General features: G+C 51.4%; 1 protein-coding gene across 2 annotated transcripts in view; it reads left to right on the forward strand.

Moving 5' to 3' along the window:
- Positions 1-3702: 3702 nt before the first annotated feature.
- Positions 3703-25400, forward strand: part of Ranbp3 (RAN binding protein 3) — a 35970-nt gene continuing 14272 nt past the window's right edge. The window contains exons 1-3 of one of the 2 annotated variants that reach the window (XM_034497060.2): positions 3742-3920; positions 15868-15923; positions 21408-21608. In XM_034497060.2, coding sequence (XP_034352951.1) covers positions 3899-3920; positions 15868-15923; positions 21408-21608 — 279 coding nt within the window. In that variant the 5' untranslated portion in view covers positions 3742-3898. Of the gene's footprint in view, positions 3921-15867; positions 15924-21407; positions 21609-25400 lie in introns of both variants that reach the window. The other variant, XM_034497062.1, reaches the window with a different exon arrangement.

Below are 25400 nucleotides of genomic sequence, written 5' to 3' on the forward strand. Positions count from 1 at the left end.
GTGAAACTCTGTGTCAGAAACGCAACCAGCCAGCGCATGGCAGTAAAGGCATACCTGCACCTCACACTGCGTGCTCGGGAACTGGGGCAGCAGGGTCAGAGGGTAAAGGTCATCTTCGACTACATAGGGAGTACAAGGCCAGCCTGGGTTAGGTGAGTCCCTGGCTCAAAAGAATGATGATGATGATGATGATGATGATGATGATGATGATGATAACGATGACAATTTTACTCACGAAGGAAGGACAGCTGTGCTCCTGTCCCCTGTAGGAACTGCTTTATACGCTCACTGAAGGTGAGCTATGTTGATCGACACGTGTCCTACTGGAGATGAATGGACCCCCATTTCTGTATGAGAAGCGGATTAAAGAACTTGAGCAATTTCTTTTTTCTTCTCCCCCCCCCCCCCCTTTTTTTTTTGGACTCATGGAGTCCAAACTGGCCTTAAACTGTGTAGTTGAGGTTGACCTTGAACTCCTGATCCTCCTGCCTCCACATCCCCAGTGCTGGGATGACAGGTGTGTGCCAGCATGCCTGTTTTATGCGGTGCCGCAGACGGAAGCCTGGCCTTGTGCACTCTGTGTGACTGCACTGCCGACTCAGCTACCGCCCACATCTCAAAACCCCCACAGTTCTCAGTCACCAAGAATTATCTCCTGGAATACTGAGCTTGAACTGAAGCCCGAGGGGCAGGATGTCACTGGCCACCCACAGCAGAATCAACTCATAGTGTAAACCTAGCTTTCTGGGTCCAGAGCTCCAAGTCTCTGGATGTCCTCAAAAAGCCACTGCTGGATTCTGTGCAGTAGGTCACCAGGCATCACAGAACATTATGTGTGACATGGCTTCACACTGCACAGAGGTTTATTGACACAGAGCCACAGGGATGACAGCACATTAATTAATTAATTTTCAATTTTAATTTACTCCTTGGTATTATGTGGCTGGGGATCTCCCTGGAGAAGGAAGGTACCATGCCTGGCCACCTGCACCCCTGTAGACCAGACTAGTAAACTAGTAGTAGTTAAAGTACATTTTTAATTTCTAAAATTTAAATTTTAGAAAATAATTTTTAAATAAAAAAATTATTTTATTCCATATGGATGTCTGTGTGTCTGGGTTTGCGCATGTAAAACACAGTTCCTAAGGAGGCCACAAGAGGGCATCACATCCCCAGGAGCTGTGCTTACAGGAGCTTGTGAGCTGTCTGATGTGGGAGCTGGGGACGGAACTCAGGTTCTCTGCAAGAGCAGCCAGTGCTCTTAACCCCTGAGCTGTAGCTCCAGCCCCTTTACCTAAAATTTAATAACCTGTTTCCTTGTTCAGTTTACTAAGATCTTTTTGTTATAGCTTGGGGCAGTGGTTCTCAAATGGTCCCCCCACTTGAGGGCCACATAGCAACTATAAACCCTATGCTTCAGACGGTAGAAAACTTACAGTTACAAAGTATCAACAAAGTACTTTTATGGCTGGGGAATAACCACAATATGAGGAGCTGTATTAAAAGGCTGCAGCCTTAGGAAGTTTGAGATCTACTAGTTTAACTACTTTAGGAGTTTATTGTTTTATTTTTTTGTTTGAAATGGGGTCTTACTCTGTAGATCAGGCTGGACTCCATCTCACAGAGATGCACCTGCCTCTCCCTCCTGGGTGCTGGTATTAAGTTCTGTGACAGCACAGCAACACCGAGTCCCTGTGCAGGCTCATACAGCGATCAGGAAACATCACGTTGATGGAAAGTCACAGGGTCAGCGATAGGACCACAGAGGAAAAGGGGACTGAGAAGACCTGGATAAATGGCTCATCTGGTAAAGCATTTGGACCAGAGTTCAAATCCCCAGCACCCATGTGAGAAGCCAGGATGGCTGGGGACAGAGAGGAGAGTGTGGCGGGAGCTCACTGCCCACCATGCCAGGTTCAGTGAGGGAGGCTCTCTGAAGTGAATAAAGCAGATACATCGAGCAGCACCCCAACACCCCCACTTCTGCATGCACACCTGCTATGCACACACATCCATACTCACGTGTGTGTGGAGGCCACAAATGCACCAGGAAGGCAGAAGGCTGTGTTGTATGTACACATTCATGTTCCCAGGAGTCGGAAGCTGAGGCAGGAGGATTACTGAAAACTCCAGACCAGCCTGAGCTATGTAATGACACTCTCTTTCAAAAAAACCAAAACCAAAACCAAACCAAACCAAACCAAACCAAACCAAAAAACCCAAAACAAAAAAGCCAATGAAGCTGGTGCAATGGTGACGTCTGTTAGCCTAGTTCTCTGCATGTGCAGCAGGAAGATCAGAAGACCACAGGCACCCTGAGCTAAAGCCGTTTCGAGAGCAGCCTGGGGTGCATAAAATCCTGCCTCAGAAATTGGAGGGAGAGAGGGAGGGAGGGAGGGAGGGAGGGAGAGAGAGAGAGATTGATTTCTATACCTGTGACCCCTGCACTTGGGAGATGAGGCAGGAGGATTTTGAGTTCAAGACCAGACTGGACTATACTGTGACAGTCTCTCCCTATCTCACAAATCTGTAGGAGTATACTCAAAGATTTAAAACATGTAGTAAACTGCTTTTAGGTGTCTTGTCAATATGCAAAGGTGAATTTAGGCCTGGTTTTTCACTCTCCCTTCCTCCTTTCTTTTAAAAAATTTTACATTTATTTGTGTGTGTGCTTGTGTATGCACACTTGTGTGTCTGGGAGGACAACTTGCAGGAATTCGTTCTCTCCTTCCAACATCTGGATCCAAAGGGACTGAACTCAGATCATGAGGCTTGACAGCAAGCCCCTTTACCTGTGGTACCTAATACCTCTCACTAGTATTAGAGCCCGGCCTAGAATCCCTCAGTGAGGGGCTATGGGTCAGGGGTGGAGTCCTGCCAAGAATTGTCCACGCAGGGCTGGGGGGCACTTTACTAGCATGCTGGAAACACTGGGTTCCATCTCAGCACTTTGAAAGCAAACACAAAACCAGGACTCAGTAATAAGAGTACTTTCTACTCTTTCAGAGAACTGGACTGGGTTCTTAGCACCCACACTTCAGTTACAGGATACGCAGCATCCTTTTTTGGCTTTTTGTAGGCCCTGCACACACATAGCACTCATACAGATACAAATACATCTTGTATTTATTACTTACTTATTGTTTGTTTTCAAGACACAGTCTGTCTGTGTAGCCCTGGCTGGCCTGGACCTGGCTCTGTAGACCAAGCTGGCCTCAAACAGAGATCCTCTTGCGTCTGCCTCCTGAGTGCTGGGCTTAAAGGCGTGAGCACCAATGCCAAGTCTAACGCCCAGAGAGGTTAAGAGTCTAGTTTTATTTGGACAGCTTGTGTCTAAGTCTAGGGTGACCTCTGGCTTTGCCTCTTCCCCAACCATCCCAAATGGCCTTAGGAAAGCTGTGTGAAAGGGACTGGCTTCTGATTCAGGGACACTGAGGCTGGAGGGACAGGTCGCTCCTTCATGTACGCGGAATCGCTAAAAAGTCCGCCCGAGCTCCCGCCTAGAAACAAGCAGGGAAAGCAGCGGGATGCAGGTCGGGACAGCAGCAGCAGGACGTTCCTCCTGCGCATGCGTGGCGCTCGGACGGCCTCCCCGCCGCCCCTCCCCCCTCAGCACGCCGCCAGCGCTGGGACCTCAGGACCAATAGCAAACTGGAGCCATCGGTGCGTGCGCGGCTTGCGTTAGCCACACCCCTCCCCTCTGCGGGCGGGAAGAGGAGGTGGGCGGAGAGCCGTTACTGCGCAGGCGCGCGGCCGGAGCGCTCGCTGCTGCGAGCCGCCCTCCTCCTCGCCGCGGCGCTGGCTGATGGGATGCGCAGGCGTAGAATTCTTCCAGCAGAAAGCAGGCTGAGCCCGGGGGCCGGGCGCGGGGCCTTGTGGGAGGGCTTAAGGAAGTAAAATGGCGGACCTGGCGAACGAAGGTAGGGGAGGCGCCGTCGGGGGCCAGCTGGCGGCGGGCGGGCGCGGGGCGGGAAGTCGAGGGAGCCCCAGAGTCGAAGGGCGAGCGCCTCAGGCTGTGGGAGTCCGGCCTCGTCCGGTCTGGGCACCCAACGGGCCCCCCTACCGTGTCGTCCGGCCCCCGGCCCGGCTCCTCGCGGCAGCCCCGGCTTCTGCCTCCGCCCGGCCTCGAGGCTCCTCGGCCGCGCCGCGCCGCGCCCGCCCCCCACCATCCCGTGCCTTCCGGCCTCGCACGCCGCCCGGGGAGCCCAACGGGCCTGAGACGCGACTCGGCGGCCTCGGGCGGGGCGAGACCTCCGGGCCTGCTAGCGGGCCCAGCCCGCCACGCTCCCTTTCCCGCTCCCCTCGCCTGGGGTCCGGGCCTCCTTCATCCCGCGAGGGCCTCGGCCGCCCCGACCTGTTTGTTGCGCTCCAAGATGTGCTTTAACCTGAGCCCGGCGCTCCTGTTCCCGCCACTGGCCTCCAGGTCCTTTGAGGTGCACCTGATGGCCCCCATTTAGGCCTGGCCATCTGATCTTGAAAGTCCTAACTGCTTCTTCACATCCTGTTTTTATTTTTGACACCATGAAACCTCCCTTGTGGAGTCTGACATCCCATTTAAGTGGTTTGAATAGAAGATTGCTGCATAGCCTGCACTTCTCTTCCCACCGGTCTCCGGAGTCCTTTAGGGTGCAGCTTATGTCCCCTAATTTAGGCTTAGCTACTTGATCTATAGTTCCGAATTCAGTGGTTCTCAATCTTCCTGATGCGGTGACCCCAACCATAAAATTACTTTTGTTGCTACTTCATTATTGTAACTTTGCTACTGTTATGAGTGGTAATGTAAATATTTCTGGAAGTAGACATTTGACAAAGGAGTGGCAACCCACAGGTTGAGCACCGCTGTCCTCATTGCTTCTACACACCCCCTTTTGCCCTGTGAGCCCTCCCTGTGTCCCTGAATCCCACCTGAGCACTCCGGGCGATGTAACACTTTCCCAGTCTCATAGTCAGTTATCCTGATGCCTGATGTTCTCCCTTGGGGGCTCCACAGGGGTTGTAGTTTTGGGATTTCAGAGGTCTATTTTTAGCCCTGTCCTTTCTTCCCTAACAACTACAGGCAGGCTGTTAGCTGGGACCTGGTACTCTACTATGCAGTGACATGTGGCCTGAGGCTTCTGTAGAACACCCAGGGACATGGGGTTCTTCAGAGAGTTCAGTCAGCCCTGGGAGGGACTGGGGATTGGGAAGTGTTTACACTCAGTCTCCATCCAGGCCTTGGAAGGTAGGTGTAGGTAAGTTAGTTACTAGAGGCAGGTCGGGAAGCAGAGCTATGTGAACCTGGGTAGTCTGGGCGAACCCCCACTCTTATCTACTTTACCCAAGCCTTTGGGGATGGAGATAGTAGAGGGAGCCAGAGAAGTAGAGATTTATGTGATGTACATTGTGGGTGTGTTTTAAACACAGACTCCTTTTAAGAATTACTAGGGGATTTTTGTTTGCTTGTTTGAGACAATCTCTCATATAGCCCAGGTTGCTGTCAATTCACAATACAGCTGAAGCTAGCCTTGAAGTCCTGACCCTGCTGACTCTACTTCCCAAGTGCTGGGATGACTGGTGTGTGCAGTACATGAGGCTAATGCCATGGAGATCTCCTTTAGAGTGGGTAATGTCCTGTATAGAACAGAATCCCCTCCCCAAAAACCACCCATACCTCGGCCTGTTATGGTTGTCAATAGGAACTTCTCTCTTACCCCCAAAACTTTGAAGTGCTCAGGAGTCTTCTTTTCATACCTCTACTGCTTCCAAGGGGGTCTCTTTCCCTTCTGCCTCTTCTCATCCAACACCTTAGCCAGAAGCTAGAGTATTCTACACAGACCCTTCCTCCCTGACCAGTTCTGCTCTGACCTGCCTTCCTCTTCCTTGCTGGCATCCTGGATTTCCTCTGTCTGGAGTGCACCCACCCACCTTTGTGGTGTGTTCTTCATGCTGCATTTACTCATGAGGAATTCTCTGTCTGCCTGTTTTCTTTGGTGGCCACCTTTCCTGTCCCCTCTGCCTTGCTTTATTTTTTCGACTTCAGGTGTAGTCAGCCGACGAAGCCACGCTCTGCTGGAGCAGAAGTACTGCCAGGGCTGGAGTTTCTCCTTCATCACTAGTGGGCCCCAGATTATGGAGCAGTGCTTGATACAGAGGCCAACCAAGAGCTATTCCATGGAAAAGGAAGTTTTTGGTGAAGGAGTTTGTTGGTGAGGATTCTCATTGGGAGAGAGAGTACAGTTTGCATTTGTTGTCCCATGGGGCTCACTCTTCTTGTGCCCACACACTGTCCACTGTAAATTGCTCACTGCTTGTAAAGTTAAGATGGAGAATGTTTGGTTCTGAAGTTTGTGCCTAGGAAGGGCTGTGCTCACCTGCTGTTTAACCTCTGACACTCCTTCTGTCACAGTCGTCTCAGAGGTGAAGTGTTTGTGCTTCACATTCATCATTTCTGAACCAGTCATTTTTGTGCTTCCAGAATACTCCATCTCTAGAGCATGTTCCTAGCATGGTGTTTGACATCTCATCACCTTTGTAAATTAGGTGTGTGGTATTGGTTTTTCTTTTGAGACAGGGTGTCATATAATCCTAACTGGCCTTGAATTTGCTGTGTAGCAGAGGAAGGTCTTGAACTCCTGACCCTCCTGCTTCTACTTTCCCAGTGTTAGGATGACAAGTGTCTGATTGAAGTGATGCTGGGAATGGAGCCCTGGGCTTAGCATACTGGACTAGCGCCCAGCCTCTAAGCATCAGCCATGCTGCTTGTGTGTTTTGAGGCATTGAAAGTCACCCTATAGTTATGAGCTCCCTTGGACTGTGGCTCATGTCTTTCCAGGCCTAGATCCCAAGTCCCTGCCTTCATCCATTTCATATCTCTCTGCCCTGGGCTGTCCTGTCTCTGGCATTCTGAGGTAGTAGCTGTTTAACATGACTGGGCATTCAGAATCATCTTCCCCATCCCCCAGATCCCAGCCCGCTTCAGTTTGATTTCCATCCAGTATGGTGCAGGGTAGCCCCAGATCTCTAGATCCCTGGGTCCTTGAACCACCAAGGGCAGACCAGGTTGCAGAGCTCTACTCTGTACCGTTCAGGTGAGGTGCACCTTGCTCATATGTAAGGAACCATCCTCAGTTGTGATCCTGCTCTGTATTCTGAATGCTCTCGTTGCCATGGTGATCTCATGGCAGGACCAGCAGCTCTCATGGCCCTTCGAACTTCTAGCTTATGACTTTGAGAAATCCCCTTGCGCTGCTTCTCTCCTGGGAGAGAGACAGCCTGGAACCAAGATCTCCCACCCTCAATCTGTGTTCTGTTTCGGGAGTCCCTCAACACTGGACAGAAGGAGGGTGCTGAAGACAGTTTTGCCTGTGCTGGAGGAAGGGAGATAGCACAGAAGAGCAGGATTCCAGATACAGTGGCTTCTAGCTATTCAGTGGTCAGCTGAGGTCCTGCTGGGTTGTGTATGTGCATAATAGGAACTGAGAACACATTGGACTGCACAGGCTGTCCTTTACATTTTAGGCTTAGCACCACAGTAGTTTGTTTAAGTGGATGATAGTAGCACATCCTGTCTTCTATCTCCTGCCCCAGGGCCATGATTTCCTAAAATTCTTCCATACATAGCGCCACCTTAGGAGTGGGAGTAGCTGCAGAGTTATCAGATAGGTTCAAGTTTGTGTGTGTGGGGGGGGTGGGGGTGGGGGTGGGGGGATGGTAGGTACAGGCTCTACCCTAGAAGCAAACCAGGCTAGTAGTGACTTCACTGTGTCCTGAACTGAGGCCTCAGTTTTCCCACTCACAAAATGGGAATGCAGATCATGGTCTCCATCCCATGGTGCTGTAAGCCTTGATGAGTCTCTGCCTTCAATAGTGAATGCTCACTGGTACCTTTTTTCCCACCCTGGACTACCCTGGGCAATTCGGAGGCTCAGTGGGGGATGAGAGAGGGAGGGAAGAAAAGAATGAAAAGTGTTGGGGGTATGGTCTTGTGTTCCATCTACAATTTTACATGGATGAATGGAAGGGAGGAGGTTGAGTGAGTCGGAGTTGTGGTGTCTCTACTCCATTGACAGGACCCTGGCTGAGTGGCTGATGGGAGCCCAGGAGGTACATATCTGTCCTCTGAATCCTATCTGCCTGTCATTCTATGACTTTGTAGCTCAGGGTTTTTCAGCCTGGGCACTTTTGACATCTAGGGTAGGCTTCTTGGTTGTCGAGGATGCTGCCCTAGGTATTACAGGTCCCTATAGCCAGGTGTCCTGTCTTTGTGGCCTCAGGTGTCACCTGTGACCCTTTAGAGTTGGGCTTGGTTCCTGGCCTCTCTTTACCTGTCGTGTCCTATACTTAACCTTTAGGTCAAGAGAAGAGCACAGGCCTGTGTGCTGACATAGATGGGTGACAAGTGGTCCTGGTGTGTCTTTGGAACAGGCCTTGACTCTGCTTCTCTAGCAGAGGTGGAATGGTGGCAGAGGGGTTTCATGACAGTTGGGCTGCAGAACCTTTACTCTCTGAAGAAAAGTGTTGGTGTGTCAGGAGCCACTTGAACTGCTCCGTTCAGCTTTTGGCTTGAGAGGGAGTTGGAGTGAGTGGGGAGGCAGTTGAGCTTGGAGAACCCAGGCCTGTAGTCCCAGCACTTGGGAGGCTCAAGTTCAGGCTACCCTAGGCTACAATCCATAGTGATTTCAAGGCTAGCCTGGACAGTTAGCAAGACCCTGTCTCAAAATTTAAAACAGGAAAGAAAGAACAATGCCTGGAGCTAGGTGGGGGGGTACACACCTTTAATCCCAGAACTGTGGAGCAAAGGCAGGCAAATCTCAGTTTGAGGCAGGCCTGGTATACAGATCAAGTTCCGGGACATTCAGGGAATACACTGAAAAATCCTATCATGAACATCCCCCCCCCATCCCCCAAATAAAAAAAAGAAAGAATCAGGGACAGGAGTGGAAGGGAGTTCAATTCAGGCACTGGGCCTCATGATGCAGGAGGTGCTTGCTTTTCACCACTCCAGGTTAGTGGCAGTGGCGTGTCTGTCATTAGACCTTTGTTTCTGCGTTCTCTGCACAGGATTCTTCCTGGGGTCCCTTCAGTGTGGTGGACAGAAGCTTGTAGTTTAGGGTGCTGGAACCCCCTGCTAGCACACACTGTAACCCACTCTCCCACTCCTTCCACTGTTCTCTTGGTGTGCAGTGCCCTCTCAGCACTAGCTCCATGCGGAAGCTACTCTCCCTTTTCTTAGGAGCTCATTGAAATACAAGCCACCAGCTAAACCACTTTCTCAGAGATGATTCCAGAGGCCCAGGGCATCCAGAGAGTTTAAAAATCTCCAGGAAGGCAGAGTGGAACACCATAGGCAGAAGTTATCACTTTACCTGGGCCACAGTGAAGGAACTGCTGCCGCCCAATAAGGCTTCTGCGTGTGTTTTTAATGAGGAATTTGCCTGAGATTCTGCAATTGCAGGGAAAGCAGCAGGTTTCAGACTTATCTTGAAAATGAAGATCTGGTCTGGACCAACTTGCACATTTGGGATTTGCTGGGGCTGGGGGACAATTGCTATCCCTTCTCTAGAGAGACTGTGCCGCTGGACACCTCAGTGCCTACTGTGCTTCTCTGTGCTAGCATGGCCATTGCCTCCCTTCCACCCAGCCAAGACTGCTGTATGCTGGTTGAGTGTTTTCCTTAACTTCCCAAGGGTCTGTAGTAACTGTGGAGGACTATGTCTGTCCTTGTCACGGCATCACTCAGAAGCTTCGCTGTGCCCATGGCCTGAGGACCATTGCAGGGCTGCAACCTCATAATGACCTCAGCAAGCTCCTGCCTGGTAGCTGGAATGACAGGCCTGTGCCTGTGGGCCCAGATACTTTGTTTGTTTGTTTTTAGAGACAGTTTCTCTTTGTAGCTCTGGCTATCCTGGAACTCACTTTGTAGACCAGGCTGGCCTTGAACTGAAAGACCTTCTGTCTCTGGATTGCTAAGATTAAAGGTGTGCACCACCACTTTTTAAAGATAAACACACACACACACACACACACACACACACACACACACCCTCACCCTCTCTGGCTGGGGTGTGACTCTGGTGAGCATTTGTTTAACAGGTGCAAAGGCCCTGGGATACCACAAACTAGGTCAGCTCTTACTCTTTCTTGGTGTCCTTGCCCCAGATAAATCTTAGACATTTCTCCTGGCTCCTTTCTCACAGGGTAAGGGTCTTAGCAATCATTGCCCCTGTCATTGAAGGTAATTACAGCCTTGAGTCATATGCTGGCATGGCAGTGAGTCCTACTGCCAAAAAGCTTGAGAGCCAGGAAGGAGCCTGGGTTTGTGCATTGTCTGCAACTCAGGGCATTTTGCGTGGGTCCAGCCAGCAGCCTCCTGTCTCATATCAGTTCCTGCATCTGGAAGCTGGGCAGGAAGAAGAGTCTGTGGTGGGTTTTGGGACAGAGCTGTTCTAAGTGACGGCCCCTGAAGAGTGTGGGGAATACATGTTGGTCCTGCTGGCTGCAGATCAAGATGTTCGTGTTCTCTGTGCTATATTCTGGCAAAATGGGGCTATCATTGGGCTAGTGTAGGATGATTGGTGATTTTTGTGGCCCCTTCTCCCAGGGCATCAGCCATATGCACTCATCCTTTGTCACTAAAGGAATCAGCAGGTTAGGGGAGACCTGAGCACCCTGGAGATCTGCCCTGTGTCCAGAAGCTAGGCTCTATTGGGTGATGCCATCTGCCCCAGTCAAGTGTGATTAGGTGCCTAGTATGGGCAAGGGACCTGACCTTTCTTCCCATGATGTTAAGATGGGGTTGCTGATCTTGCGTGTGCTAGATCTTGGGGTTGGTGGCTCTCTGGTCCTGTGATTTGTGAGTGGTGTTCCTCCCCATTCCTCATTTGCCATGCCCAGTAAGTGCTGTGGGCAGCCCCTCATGCCAGTGAGTTGATGGAGTCACACCCCATGAAGGGCAGCTGCCTGCCAGCCAAGTGTGAGGTAGCCTGCCCTCCTTTTCAGTACCATAGCTGCTGGCATTTCTGTTAGTGTTGGGTGACAGGCAGAATGTCATAAGTGCAGCCCCTCCCACCTCTTGGCATTGGCCACCACAGTGCCTTCTGTATTCTAGGCTCAAGTGACTTCTGTGAGAATGTCCCCCTCTATGCATGTAGCTGCTCAATGTTGGCTTGGTTCTGGCTTCTCTAGTTAGCTGAGACCTCATCCCTACTGCTGACCTGGGGCCTGGCACCTTCAGGTTCTCAGCTCATCTTGTCTTCCCTCACAATCTGCCTCAAGGACCTCTGGGATTGCCAGTCACCAAGCATTGCTTCAAGCATATCATTGTTGGTCACCTGAAGGCTAGCAGCTGTCTTTTTGTGCATGACCCATGCTTCCAGATGGCCTCAGTGATTTGTCGTGTGGTCTTGGATGTGATTGCAGTGACAGGAACTGACGGTGCCTTGGAGCCTGCAGTGGGTCATTGTGCCCTTAACCACTTGAACACAGCTCTTACTTACCTTCCCTGTTTCGGGGTCACCAGGATCCCCATGGCTGAGGCCTTGAATGCACCCACACCCCCACCGCCAATCCCAGGCAGCCGCCCAGCGATGTGTGTTCTGGGACCTCAGATTTCCTTCCAGCTGGGCTACTTTCTCCACCAGCCTTTCCTCGCTTTCACTTCACTATGTCCATATCGGGCCACACAGGACACTTTCCTGTGTTTGTTACACTGAGGGACTCTCTATATCACTTCCCTTTTATGAGCTCACTGGGGTTTTGCCAAACTTAGTGTGAGCGGGGCTCCTCCTGGGCTGTGGGGACAGCAGAATGGAGGAGGCAGCAGATGTGGCCTGTCCTTCTCGGGAGCTGATCCAATGGGTGTGGTCTCCCTCACTTCAGAGATTGGTCTTTAGCTGCTGTTGGTAGTATTGAGGAGTAGGGCATTCCTGTAGCCAAGGCCTCCTTGGCCTGTGCTATGCCTCCTGGACACTCAGTAGTGTGACACTAAATACCTGGCCACAGTAGGAAAGGGGCATTAAATAGGAGTGAGAATGACAGGTGCTTTATGTGTCAGCTACAGATGGAGTGCTGTTTTCACTGTTGCAGGAACTGGGCACAGGGTGAAATAGTGTAGAAAACGCAAATGGCGTGCTTACCCAAGCAGAGCCTCCTCCAATGCCTCTATCAGGCCAGCTAGGACCTTCCAGAGAAGTGTCACAGGAAGATGCTTCCAGGTGCCACACTGTTGGTCAGGGCCAGGAAGTCTGAGACACATAGGCAGAGGCCTCCTCATTCCCTACCATGGAGCTCACAGGGGACCAGTGATGACAAGTGGAGACTTGTACTGCAAGGGTTTGCCTCTGTCCAGTGCAGACTGTTCTCACAGCAACTGACAGCTGGCATTTGTCACTGTCTTTACTGGATGAAAGTGGCTGACTCAGGGCCCAGGGTGCAGGAGGAATATTTACCAGTGTTGTTCTTGGATAAGGCAATGGAGGTGCCTTGCTGACATGTGCTGAGCCCTTTGGTGTCTGATCAGCTGTAATGGCTATCTGGCAAGTGAGGCAGCATCAGGAGGCAGGTATGAGATACAAGATCCTTCTGCCCTTCTGCCTATCTTTGCCCTGCTTTGGTGGACCCAGGTCCCAAAGTTCTTCCCAGGTGTTTGTCCTCTAGGGGGTTAGGTGACAGCTGTTTTGTTCATATGCTCAGGTGAGGCTCAGGCAACTGCCCTGCCGCCTCTTCTGCAGTGTGTTGGTCGTGAGTTGCACCTGAGTGTGAGCAGCAGGTACAGATGAGCCCATGAAGCCAGCAGCTGGTTTGCTGTAAGGGCTGTGCCTGTAATGTCTGTGAAGCTCTGTGTGGGGCAGAGAATCTAAGGCTCACTCCTGTCCCCAGCCTCGGGATTTCTGTTGTACCTGCACCCTCCTCTCCTGTCTTGGCCTCTGTCCACCCTTTCTGTGCTGCCCTGGAGAGGAGAGGAGCCTGCACCGTCACCCACTTTAGTTCTGGAACTCAAAATTTAATAGATATCTGTGAGGTTGCATGGGGTCATATTTAATAAGTGGTAGATCTCTCTCTCTCTCACTCTCTCTGTTCCTTTCCTTCTAAGTTTAATTACATGTGTGGGTTGGCATACATGACTATAGTGTTGGTGGAGCCCAGAAGAAGAACACGTCAGGTGCTCTGGTAGGGTGCTGGGAACCAAACCCAGGTCTTCTGCAGGAACAGGAGCTGTGTTCAGCTGCTGAGTGGCTCTCTAGCACCTTCTGTTTTTGTTTGTACTTAGGACAACCTTTAGGACAGGTCTTCTACCATGTGGGTTCCACAGTCCAGTTAATTTTTGTGGTTGGCACCAAGGATCTCACCCTGCTGAGCCATCTCACCAACCCTGTTTGTTTCTGAGGTAGTCTCATGTATCATGTAGTCATCTTGAACTTCTGATCCTTCTGCCTCTACCTCCCCAGTGCTAGTTAGGGGTGCAGGTGTGTGTGCCATTACATGTGGTTTCTTCCTTGTTGGGGATGCTGGGTGGGTGGTCTACTCATGGAGCCACGTGCCCTGCTTAGAGTGGGTGGATTTTAGGTATCATACTTTGGTTGACCTGCTGGCTGCAGACCTTTTAAGAACTTGTCTTGGTATCCCTGTGCTGATGCAAGTTGAGGCCACTGTCTGCATGTTGGCCTCAGGAGTGAGCCATTGTGCAAGGCAGCCTGCCCATCCTCCTAATGGGTCTCATGCCCTAGTAACTTGGAAGCATGGTGGCTTTAGGTCTCTGCCACACCTAGGGCCATGGTGACTGCAGATGCAAGAGAGGAAGGTCTGGATGGTTCCAAGTGAGAACTAGGCCAAGCTGGATCTGGTCTGCATTGATGTCACCTGTCTGGCTGCTTCTGTCCCTAGCTGAAAGTGCCTCCGGGTTCTCTACAGCTGTTCTTATCTGATGCTGTTCTCTGCAGCTTATCTGATCTTTATAGGACACGTGCTCATCATACTGAGGGGCTGTGTTGGGCCTGCCTCTGAGGAAAGGCTGCAGTCCCATGCTGGTTTCAGTAGCAGCAGGTACCATTTACTGGCCTGACCAACATCTGAGGCTGGTCAGCCCCACATAGGACCTAGGGACTGAGGCTCCAGGGCATCCACTCTGTAGTTACCCTGTAAGGTCCCAGTAGTTGACAGGTGGCTGGACAGTCCTAACAGAAAATGAGTGTCTCTTCATAGTCCCAGCCATATATTTATAAGTAGTGTCCCCTGGACTGAGGGACTATCCTCAGCAACCCTAGAGCCAGGGTTGGGTGGAATGAGACCAAGATAGACAAAGTGCTGGCTTCTTAGACATCTCACTAATGCTGGGTGCAGAGACAGAGCTACAGATGGGCACTGGCCCAGACATGCTGACAGGGCTCTGGGGAACTGGCACATACTCTGTGTGATGGGCTCCTCCTTTGCCCAGTCTCGCTTCTTTCAGACCACAGGGACATCCTCCCAACTGTCCACCATAGGGACATCCTTCCTGCTGTCCACACAGAGACGTCCTACCCACTGTCCACCACATGGACTTCCTCCCCAGTGTCCACCACAGGAACATCCCTCCCACTGTCCGCCACAGAAATGTTTTTCCCACAGTCCACCACAGGTATATTCTTACGACCATCCACCACAGAGACGTCTACCCAACTGGCCACCACAGGGATGTTTTCCCCACTGTCCACCACAGGGACATCCTCCTGTGTACCAGAAGGACGTCCTTACCACTCTGCATCACAGGGTGGTCCTCACCAATGTCCAGCACCGTGACATCATTCCCACTGTTCACCACAGGGATTTCCTCCTCACTGTCCACCAGAGAAATGTCCTCCCCACTGTCCACCCCAGAAATGTATTAATTTGTATTAGCTGTGGCTACAGGAGGCATGAGCCTGGTGTGTTATTTTCTGTTGGTGCTTGGATGTCACCTTGGGCTATAAGGCGGATGAACACAGGTGTCACAGGAGCCACGGGGTGGTGGGGACTGAGGTAGTAAGAGTGACACTGTCAGCAGGCTGCATGTTTTAAGTTCTGTGGTCCAGGTGAAGTTTGGTGTCCTGCTTCTCCAGGAGTGGGTTTAGTGAGTGGGTGGTGTCTGTCTGTGTGGTCATGACCTTGATGCTTCTGCCCCTCAAGCCTGCTCTTAAATGGTTACCCTATGGTCTTTTCCTCCCTGTCTCCTCTCCACATGTGCTGAGTGTGGATGAGTGCACATCTGCCATCTCAGGCACTGTGGCTGTTTTTGGCATCCTGCCTCATAAGTGCCCAGGCTCCTTCCTACTCAACCTCGGGGCCATATGGTCTAATGGGAGTTAGCACGGCCACAAAGGCACTGCTGCTCAGGTCCTGTTAACCAGTACCTCTGGAAGCCAGGTTGGTTGGGTTTCTAGGGGAGCTGTCGAGAGAGCAGGAGTGTGAGGACCAGCTGCTTGCCACTCAGGCAGGTGGTGTACACCTTTAATCCCAGAACTTGGGAGGCCTCTCTGTAATTGTGGCTCGTCTACGTAGTGAGGCCCAGTCTCAAAAACAAAATAATAACAACAAAACCAACTTGGTACCCAGCTTTTAGGCAGGAGTCCTATGGTGTTCTGGTGTTTTGCACCCTGCAGGTCCTTGCACCCCTGTCCAGAACTCAGTACTGTGCTTGTAAAAAAGGACAGGACTGTGCCACTGGGGTGCTCCCTGATGCGTCCTCTGAGCAGCTTGGTGTCCTATGAACTGCTTTGTGATTTGTTTGTGTGTGCGTGGCATAGATGAGTGTTGTCGGCTCCCGTGGGCACTCATTGGCGTACTACACTAGGGCATCTAGCTGACCAGAAACAAAGGAGTCATGGTGACCTTTCACATGCAGTGTTCAGCAAACATTGATGTTTCTTTTTTCAGAAAAGCCTGCTGTCGCACCGTCCGTCTTTGTGTTTCAGAAGGACAAAGGGCAGAAGGTAAGGGGCCACTACGCATTCTGCATACATACCTTCCTCCAACTTTCTCTACCACCTAATAAGCCATTGAAGGCCAGGCTGACGGGGCCTCTGAACTTTACTTTGAACCAGAACATCAGCTTGTGACATGGTCTCAGGTCCCAGTACTGTGTTTTAGAATTGTCTCCCTATCCTGGGAAAGCCAGGGCAGAAGGACTGAGAAGGGGAGGGACTTGGGAAGGAGATAGGTTGGTGAATTCTACACTAGCAAGTATTGTGCACATTTTAGGGTACATGGAGCGTATACTTAGCACACAGCCCTCATTCTGTTCCAAGCACCCCAGGAGAGTGTCTTAGGGGACTGTGTTCCAGCCAGTATATGTCACTGCATCTGGAATAATCTCCTGGTTACTGTTCCTGCCCCTCCTCCCTGTCTATGGAGCTGACTCTTCCCTCTTGCAGGGCATATTGCCCCAGAGGTCATGTGCTGCATGTCTAGGGGAGGCCATGTTTGGCCCTTGCTAGGTGTGGAGAGGAAACAGCCTAGAATGAATGCTACTGTCTTCTTGACTGTCTTTCTTTTTTTTTTTTTTCTTTTTTGGTTTTTTGAGACAGGGTTTCTCTGTGTAGTCCTGGCTGTCCTGGAACTCACTCTGTAGACCAGGCTGGCCTCGAACTCAGAAATCCGCCAGCCTCTGCCTCCCAGATGCTGGGATTAAAGGCGTGCGCCACCACCGCCCGGCTTGACTGTCTTTCTTAAGGCCATCATTTGTCCCCTCCTGGACACATTAGAAGACAGTGGCTTCTGGTGCCAGGGCTCCCAACCTGTGTAAATCCTGTGCATTTGCATCCTGTTAGGAAGCTGGCAGTATTTGGCATCTGGGTAATCAGCTAGGGGCTGCTGCTGGCCAGATGGTCGCCACTACTGTTGTGTGTGTGTGTGTGTGTGTGTGTGTGTGTGTGTGTGTGTGTGTGTACACGTACGCACGCACATGGATATAAATGTGCATACTTAGCCTTGCAGAGGAAGCTCCCAGTGGGAACTGCAACAAGCCTGCCAGCAGGGTACAGTTTTGAGGGGGATGCTAAGGGTCTGGCTAGGTGTGAGCACACCCACCAAGTGTCACAGACCTTGGGGGTCATATGAGATCACTGGTTTGGGCTCAGCTTCTTCAAAATGTCCACATGACTGGCCTTTCTCAATGGCTTTGATGCTTCCAAGAGTGCCACCCGTTCTTACCAAACTCCTGGGCTTACCAAAGTGCTGTTTCTTCAGTGTGACCACCAGGCAGAAGTGATAGGTGCAGGCTAGCCTGGGCTACACAGTGAAGGCCTGGCTCTTTTATTACTTTGTATGCAAGCATGTCTGTACCGCATGTGTGCAGGTGCCTGTGGAGGCCAGAAGAGGGTGCTGGTTTCCAGGACGGGATGGAGTTAGAGGTGGTTGTGAGCCGTCTGATGTGATGCTGCTGTTACATACAACATGCCTTCCTGTGAATCCCTGTGTTAATTGAGTTACTGAAGGAATGAGTCTTTACTAGAGCTAGTCTGGCTCCAGCTACTGCCCAAAGAGGAGTGTGGCTTGGATAGAGACGTCCTAAGTTATAGCTTAGCTCATCCTTTCCACATAGGATGCCACCTCTTTCACTTTGGGTTTCAAAGGTTATTACACTTTGAACAATTTAAACAGAGACAGGAGACTGAAAGTCTGGGCATGTGGACAGATTTGCCGGAATTATTTCTTCAGTACACCGGGTTGTTACCGAGGTCATCTTGCCTGCCTTATGGAATTTTGTTCTTCTCCAGAAGACCCACGGGCTTTGGAGATGCCAGGACTTAGCTTTGACTGTGGCTGCCTGTCAGAGGTGTGTTCCTGGGGATAGCTATGAGTTTTGAACAAATAGTGCTCACAACCTAGCATGGTGTCTGCTAGTCTCTATCAGTCCTGGCCAGCTACTACTTATCTCTGGGGTTTGGGGAAACCACCTCTTAGCTTCTTAGTTTCTCTTCTGATTTAATGTCTTCGAAGCAAACTTATTGCCAAATTTTTATGGCAGCAGCTCTGTTGCTATGAGTCTCTTCTGCCTCACTGGGAGACAAACCCCAGACCTCTCTGCAAGGAGAGTCAGTGTTCTTGGCCCCTGGGTCAAAACCCTGTCTGTCAAGCAAACAGGCAATATCACCGATAAAGAGTGTGAGACCACTGTCCCTCTGTCCCCAGACAGGACTAGCCAGTCTTCTCTCAGGAGTCTGTCTCCCTCTTCCTCTGTTGATTTTGTTGTTATATTTTCAGTTTTATTTTGAAAATTCTAAAATCCTCAGAAAGACAATACTAAGGCTGGTCATGGTAGTACATACCCTTTAATCTTTGCATCAGGAGGCAGAGGCTGGTGGATCTCTGTGAGTTTGAGGCCAGTCAGGGTTGCATAGTGAAACTCCAGTGTGTGTGTGTGCCCAGAAGGACTGCAAGATTTGGGCCAGGTTGGGCTACTCGGTCTATGTAAAGCTGTACTAGAGAGCAGTGCAGGGTTGGAAAAGAGCAAGTGGCTCGGTTGCCAGCCAGGAGCTGTTCCTTCCCATGACAGGTGCATCAGCAGCTGTGCAGTGTTGAGTGGCTAGTTGTCTTTGTAGCCCAGGGCCACGGGTTTCCACCTCCTGCTGCTGTCTGACTAGGAGTCTACCCACTCCTGTTTATTTTATTGGTGTTTGTTCCTGTCATTGGTTTTTAGTGCTGAGACCATTGGCTTGTGTGCATCCTAGCATCAGACCAGGTCCCCAGTCTAAGCTTTTGCTTACTTGCTTACTTATTAGTTCCTAGTAATTATTTTTGTTTAGAGACAGGGCCTCGCTGTATAGTCCCGGCTGACCTATAACTTGCTGTGTAGAGCCTGCTGTCCTGAACTCTTGTCTGCTTCTGAGATCTGTCTACTTCTGACACTGTCTCCCAAGTGCTGGGGTTAAAGGTGTGCACAACCATGCCTAGTTTATTTATTAATTTTTTGAAAAGATTTACTTATCTTACGTATATATGAGTATAATGTAGCTGTCTTCAGACACACCAGAAGAGGGCATTGGATTCCATTTACAGATGGTTGTGAACCACCGTGTGGTAGTTGGGAATTAAATTTAGGACTTCTGGAAGAGCAGTCAGTGCTCTTAAACTTTGAACCATCTTTCCAGCCCCTTATTTATTAATTTTTGAGTTAGAAATCTCATGTTTGGTGTTAGAGAGTCTCATAACCAGGTAGTGGCGGTGCATACCTTTAATCCCAGCACTTGGGAGGCAGAGGCAGATGGATCTCTGTGAGTTTGAGTCCAGCCTGGTCTACAGTGATTTCCAGGACAGCCAGGGCTACACAGAGAAACCTTGTCTTGAAAAAAACAACAGCAAAAACAGTCTCGTGTCTACTGGCTGAGCTAGCTGGGTGGTCATTGTTTCTAGTCATTTATTTTAGGCGTATGGGTGTTTTGCCTGCACACATATTACACCCCGTGCTTGACTGGTATTCAAGCAGGTCAGAACAGGGTGTTGAGTCCTTTGGAACTAGAATTTCAGACAGCTGTGGACTGCTATGTATGTGCTGAGAATTAAACCCGGGGCCTTCAAGAATACCAGTTTTCTTTGAGTCCGCTCTAGCCTTTGGATCATTATTTTTAAGGCAGAGTCTTTTATAGCTCAGTCTGTCCTTAAGCTCGCTGTGTGACCCAGGCCAGCCTTGATCTCCTGTCCCCTTGCCTTTACCTCCTGAGTGGGAAGCTGGCGTGGGAACTAGGGGTGGAACCCAGGACCTTCTACACTTGAGGCAAATGCTCTACATGGAGCCACAGGCCAGATTGTTTTGTTTTATTTTATTTTGAGATAGTCTTGATCTGTAGCTCAGGCTGGGGTTCATACTTCTAAGTGCTGAGATGACAGGTGTGCACCCCTACAGACTCCAGACCTTAGGCACCTGAAGACTGGTGGCTAGATTGCCAGCACAGGGTTCTCTTACCCGTCTCTGTTCCTATGTCCTAGGGATGCTCTCTGTGTGCTGTGGGTATGAGGCCATTGCTCTGTGTGTCTTTGAGGTAGCTGCTTCTCCTTCTCTGTGCTTGCTGTATTTTATCAGTGACAGGATGCAGCTGTCAGTTTTCCCTCAGCAATAGCTCTCAGAAATCTATGCTGCTCGGTCCCATCACTGGCTTTGGACATCTGGTCCTCCCTGGGCAGGTGACAGGCCGTCCCCTGCACCTGTGCCCATTGTTCATATGGTACCTGGACCATTTGGCTTTTTAGTGTGGTTGCCCCTGGGGATGACAGGGCCAGAATTGGGTAGCAGACTGGCATTGAGTTCAGTAGTGGAAGACAGAGGCAGGGCACTCTTTCCTCCTTGTCTTTGCTCCTGGTTCCTGAAAGCTCACTGTATACTCTCCATGTGACTCTAGTCAGCTAATCCTGGCTCCCTCCCGCTCCCAACAAGGGGTTAAATTTCACTCTAAGGGTAGTGGTAGGTGCTGGTGGCTAGGGAGCTGATGGTGTCCCTTGATGAGACCTAGGCAAGAAGTGACCTGTATAGAAACTTTGTAAGCTCTCTCCGCTCCTCTGGGCCAGGGTCTCACTACATAGCCCAGGCTTGCCTGGATCTCGAGGTCCTCCTGCCTCTGCCTGCCGAGTGCTGGGATCGCAGGCTTGTTCCACTTACAGCCGGCCTTGAAGGAACTTTGATGGAGCCGTTTCTTTCCACAGGGCTCTGCGTTTGTTGTATTTTCTTTTGATGGGGGTCATGTTTCAAAGTAGCACCCATGCCTCGTCTGGTGACACAGTCCTGCGTCCCAGCCACCCGGGAGGCTGAGACAAGAGGGCCCCTGGATCACAGGACTCAAGGTGACCTGGGCATCAAGACTCAAATCACAGTACAGCCCTGTGGGCAAGTCACACCCTTGAGATATTTCCTTCCTCTCTGGCAGACAGCCACAGCCATTTTAGTTGTGGGCTGAGAACAACTGGTGGACAGTGCCATGGGGTTTGGGGCCCTGGACCACTGCGGCAGGACATCACCTCTGAGAAAGAGTCAGGGCCACAGGTGCTCGGCCTAGAGGCCCGTAGAGCTCCCAGGTCTACTGCAAAGGCTGCTGGATGTTAACTTTTGCATCCTTTACCCTTTTCCAAATAAGCCCACACCCACACACCCAGGGTGTGTGGGGTGAGCCTGGGAAAACTGGAGGCCAAAAATCTGTGGGTGTCTTGGCACTCCTGTCACTGACATGTCCACTGACAGCACTTTAGTGTCTGGCTGTGGTGGCTGAGAGCAGCAGCGCGCCATTGTTCTGAAAGGAAGCTCAGACTCTACTTGCCCAAGAGCCCTATGCAGAAAGGCAGAGGTAGGGACAGGGCCCTTCCCCTTCTAGTGGCCTGCTTGTCCCCAGGGGCCACACCACATACAACCCTGACACTTATCCCTCACCCTTCCCCACAGTGTGGCCTTTTGTGTACATTGAAGGAAAATTGTCTTTTTTGCCCCCCAGTCCTCCACAGAGCACAGAGACTTGCCGGAGTCGGGAGAGGAGCCTCGGGGGGAGGCCGAGGCGCCCCGCCTTGATGCAGGGTACCCCGAAACCACTGGGGAGCATGCCTTAGACCCTTCTGCCCCTGCTAGCGCTTCCACCAGCTCTCCTCCGCCCCCTGCTCCTGCAGCCCAGCCTCCTTGTGTGCGAGAACTGGCAGGGGTAAGTGCCCACAGCCCACCCTGCACTCCGTTCCCTGGCCTACGTTCCTGTCTCAGCCCCAAGACCATCTGAGGCATCTGGGAGGGGCAGCAAGCACTTACTTGGCCTACTTTAGTTATGCCACTGACAGACAGAGTGACCAAGCCCCTTCTTGTCTCTACACAGTGAGTGATGGGGTCTGCTTCCTGGGAGATGGGAGGGGCCCCAAGAGGAACTGGGCAGCACTGCCTTCCAGGTCCTTCCTGGCCTCACCGGCTTCCTCCCACTTCTCTCCTGAATCTGAGTGGCAAAGTTCAGGGTCTTAGGAACCCAGGAGCTCTGGAGACTCTGAGCTTGGGCTGAAGTGAAGCAGGAAGGGGGAAGCACCGGTCCATCTCCAGCACAGGTAGAAGGCCTCAGTGGCAGGAAATGCCTCTGCTTTACTGCTAGATAAGTGAGGGCTATGGAGGTGGGTGCTCAGTGGATTAAGAACATTTTCTGTGAAACCAGGAAAGCCTGAGCTCAAACATAAAGAGCTCAGACATAAATGTCTGGCACCTACATAAAGAGCCAGACATGGTGTGTGTTGATAGCATGGCCAAGCTCTGCCTGCATCCTCTGTAGGCCTGAGTGGTCCCTTCCTTCCCACCAGCCCCAGTTCCCAACACTGGGTCATGTAGGAGAAGCTTTGCCCAGGGTGAGGCTGGGGTCCTGCCCTGTCATTTGTCCATTCAGGCTGTGAGGGGAAAGAAGTAAAATTTGTATGGTGTGCCAGGGGCTGTGGGAGATTCCTCTTCTGTACTGCAGAAGAGTAGGGTGACAACAAAAGCCACATGAATCAGGGTGCTCTGTCTCTGCTCTGGATGGAGAATCCTTGTGAACTGCATCCAGAAATCTCTTGCCTGTGTGCAGAGGCTCTGACTGAGAGAATAGCCTGGTTGAGTGCAAGGCTCTGCAGGTGTTGGCTTCCAGGCTGAGCCACAGGGCAAGGCCATCTTAAAGCTCTCACAACAGTAGCTGTCCTCCTGTGTGGCAAACTGGGCCCACAAAGCCTGGTGCCTTGATTCTTGTCAGCTCTAAGCCTGAGCAATATACTCCCCTGCCCCCATGATGAGCCAGGGAAAGAGGCCTCCAGATAAGGGGAGCTGGAGGTCACCCCAACCCCTGCTTCATAGTAGCTGGAGCAGCACCAAGTGGTAACTTGGTGACAGCGCTAAGCCACCAGGCCAGCAGAGGGCTCTCAGTGGGGAGGCTGGGCTGTCTGCCAAAAATAGTCTTGTGGCTGGTGCATTGCACAGATGTACCGTAATTTGGGTGAATTGGGCTGTAGATCCAGTTGGGTGGAATCTGATCCTGGGGACACCAGGCTGAAGTCACTAGTCCTGTGCTGCAGAGTGGGCTTTTATCTTGCTTTGCCCTAAGTTTCCGTTCAGGGAGCCACTTGGCTGCCCAGAGAGCTGCTCCATCTCCCCAGTCTGTCTGTACTCCATGCCACACTTCCAGGGTGGGTGTCTAGGGTGAACCTCTGTGATGTGCGCTTGCCCACCATGAGCCTGTGAGCAGCCTGCTGTCCTGGAGGTTGTGCATAGACCATGCTGTGCAGCACCCCATGTGCACCTGAGCCCCTGCATTGCCACAGCTCTTGGGGTGATGCCAGCCTTGAGGATGACTTCTCTTTCTGTATTTATTTAATATATATAATTAATAAAATGTATATATAAGTTTTAGTTGCACATACATGTGTGGGAGATGTGCGTGTGAGTTCTGTGGCCAGCAGGCCAGATGCTCCTGGAACTGCGGGTGCAGGTGGTTGCAGAAGATGGACGAGTGCTCTTGACCACTGCACCTTCTCTCCAGCCCTCAGGGAGGCCTCTTTGCTGTGTCAGCCGGCCATCCCATAGCACCCAGAAGTAGAAGGTCAGCCGGCCATTCCATAGCACCCAGAAGTAGAAGTAGCTGTGTGTGTCTTTCTCATCCCAGTGCTTCTGCCAAAATCAGCTAGGTTCATACTTTGTTTTGGAATTTTTTTGAGGCAGGATCTTGTGTAGCTCAGGCTGGCTTTGAACTCCTGATCTTGCTTCCACCTCCTACCTCTGGTTCCTGTGCTTCTTGCTGGGCAGAACTGAGCCAGTCCTAAGCTGTGGGTGAGGATCAGTTTCTGAGCCTCCTCCATCTAAGCCAAAGATCCACTGGAATGCTGGCCTGGCCTTTCTCCTTGGTTCCTTGGTTAGTGAGGTAGATACCTCAGGCAACCTGTGTCTCTCGGTGTATCATCTTGGAGCCTTTGTCCTTGAAGCAGTGGGACTATTTCCTTTCCTGGGAAACTTTCGCCCCCACATGCACTCCCAGTGAAGTCCCACATGGACCCTAAGAACCTGCTCCCTGATGCAGCTGAGCAGCAACAAGAAGGCTATGACAGGTGAGGGTGGCTGGGGCTGTGTTGACGGCAGCCGTGGAGCCAAGGTGGTTGGAATTCTCTTATCCAACAGACCTTCTCCTTCTGCCTTCTGTGTTGCCAGAGCCAGTGGTCACCTTAAAAGCAGCAGCCTCCTTCTACTCAGTCCATACTGAAGACTTACTACAGGTGGTGGTTTCCTCCAGAGGAGCCTTGTGTGTGTCTCCTCAGGCTGGCAGCCCTTCCATGGTCTTTTGGGCAGCTTCTCAGAGGCTTGGTTCCAAGCCAGACCAAGGAGCAGCTGAGCCTCGTGGGGCAGTTTTAGATCAGATATTACCCCAAGTGCTGCAGAGCCACCGAGCCCTGGGCTCAGGACCCTTTCCCCGATGTCCTCTGCAACCCCCAAGAGATCTAACATCATGTGGAAGGCAGAGCCTGGGTTTGTCCCAGTGACAAGATCTCTGGGTGGGAGTGGGGACCTGTCTGGGGACCATCACTGGTCCTGTTCTGCGAGTGAGAGAACAGTCCCAGGAAGCAGAGTGTGGGCTTACTTCTCTTGACACAGACCCAAGCTGTGAGCTTGTGCTGAGGAAAGCACCTAGGTCAGAGTGCTAGTCTGTTAGAGATTCACTGTGTGTCACTGAGTAAATGTCTACCCTCTCTGGGCTCACTGCTGCAGGCTCCAGCCCACTGCCTGTTTGCACAGTTTCCTGAGCTGAGCCAGTGTTTACATTGTTACAGGATTATAAGCAAAAGTGAGGAGATGCGACCTGTGAGCCAAAAGCTCTGGCTTTCTGGCCATTTATGGGAAAAATGGGCCAGGGTCCACAGTGGGAGGGTCTCTGCTGGTGTTCTTTGGGTTTATTGATTGCATGGGTTCTTTGCAGATTCTTGAAGGCAGTATCCCTCATTTGGTTCAGCCTGAGCTTGAAGCACTTTAGTACTGTAGGGAAATGAGGTCTCTGCCTTCCTAAATGGCCAGGGTCCACCAGGAGCGCGGGTCCACCGTTGGCCTTTGCTTCTGGCTTCGGGGTCTGAAGGATAACAGTACTAAGTGTGGACACAAGCTGGGACTGTGCTGGGAAGGAGCCGAGCTCCCAGGCTGGAACCGGACGGCCATGGAGCCTCTCTCTAGTTGGATAGAGTCCTGGCAGCCTGGCACACCTCTGAGCACTTTGGCCCAGGCATCAGCTTGCTTGTGCTGGAACTGACAGCCTAGAAGCAGGTGTGCATATATGCTATAGATTCTTCCAGGGTGAGCATAGGAGCCAGGATGCCCTGGTTCCCAGACGTCCACACTGATATGGGCCTTGCTGGTGGTCATGCTAATGCCCTAGGCAGGCCAGAAAGGGTTGTGCTGTCTGTGGGGATGGTGGCCAATGGGTCATTGGACTTGACCTATGTAGGGCCATCCTTAG

This window comes from Arvicanthis niloticus, chromosome 3 (genome assembly GCF_011762505.2).
Source record: "Arvicanthis niloticus isolate mArvNil1 chromosome 3, mArvNil1.pat.X, whole genome shotgun sequence".
Lineage (NCBI taxonomy): Eukaryota > Metazoa > Chordata > Mammalia > Rodentia > Muridae > Arvicanthis > Arvicanthis niloticus.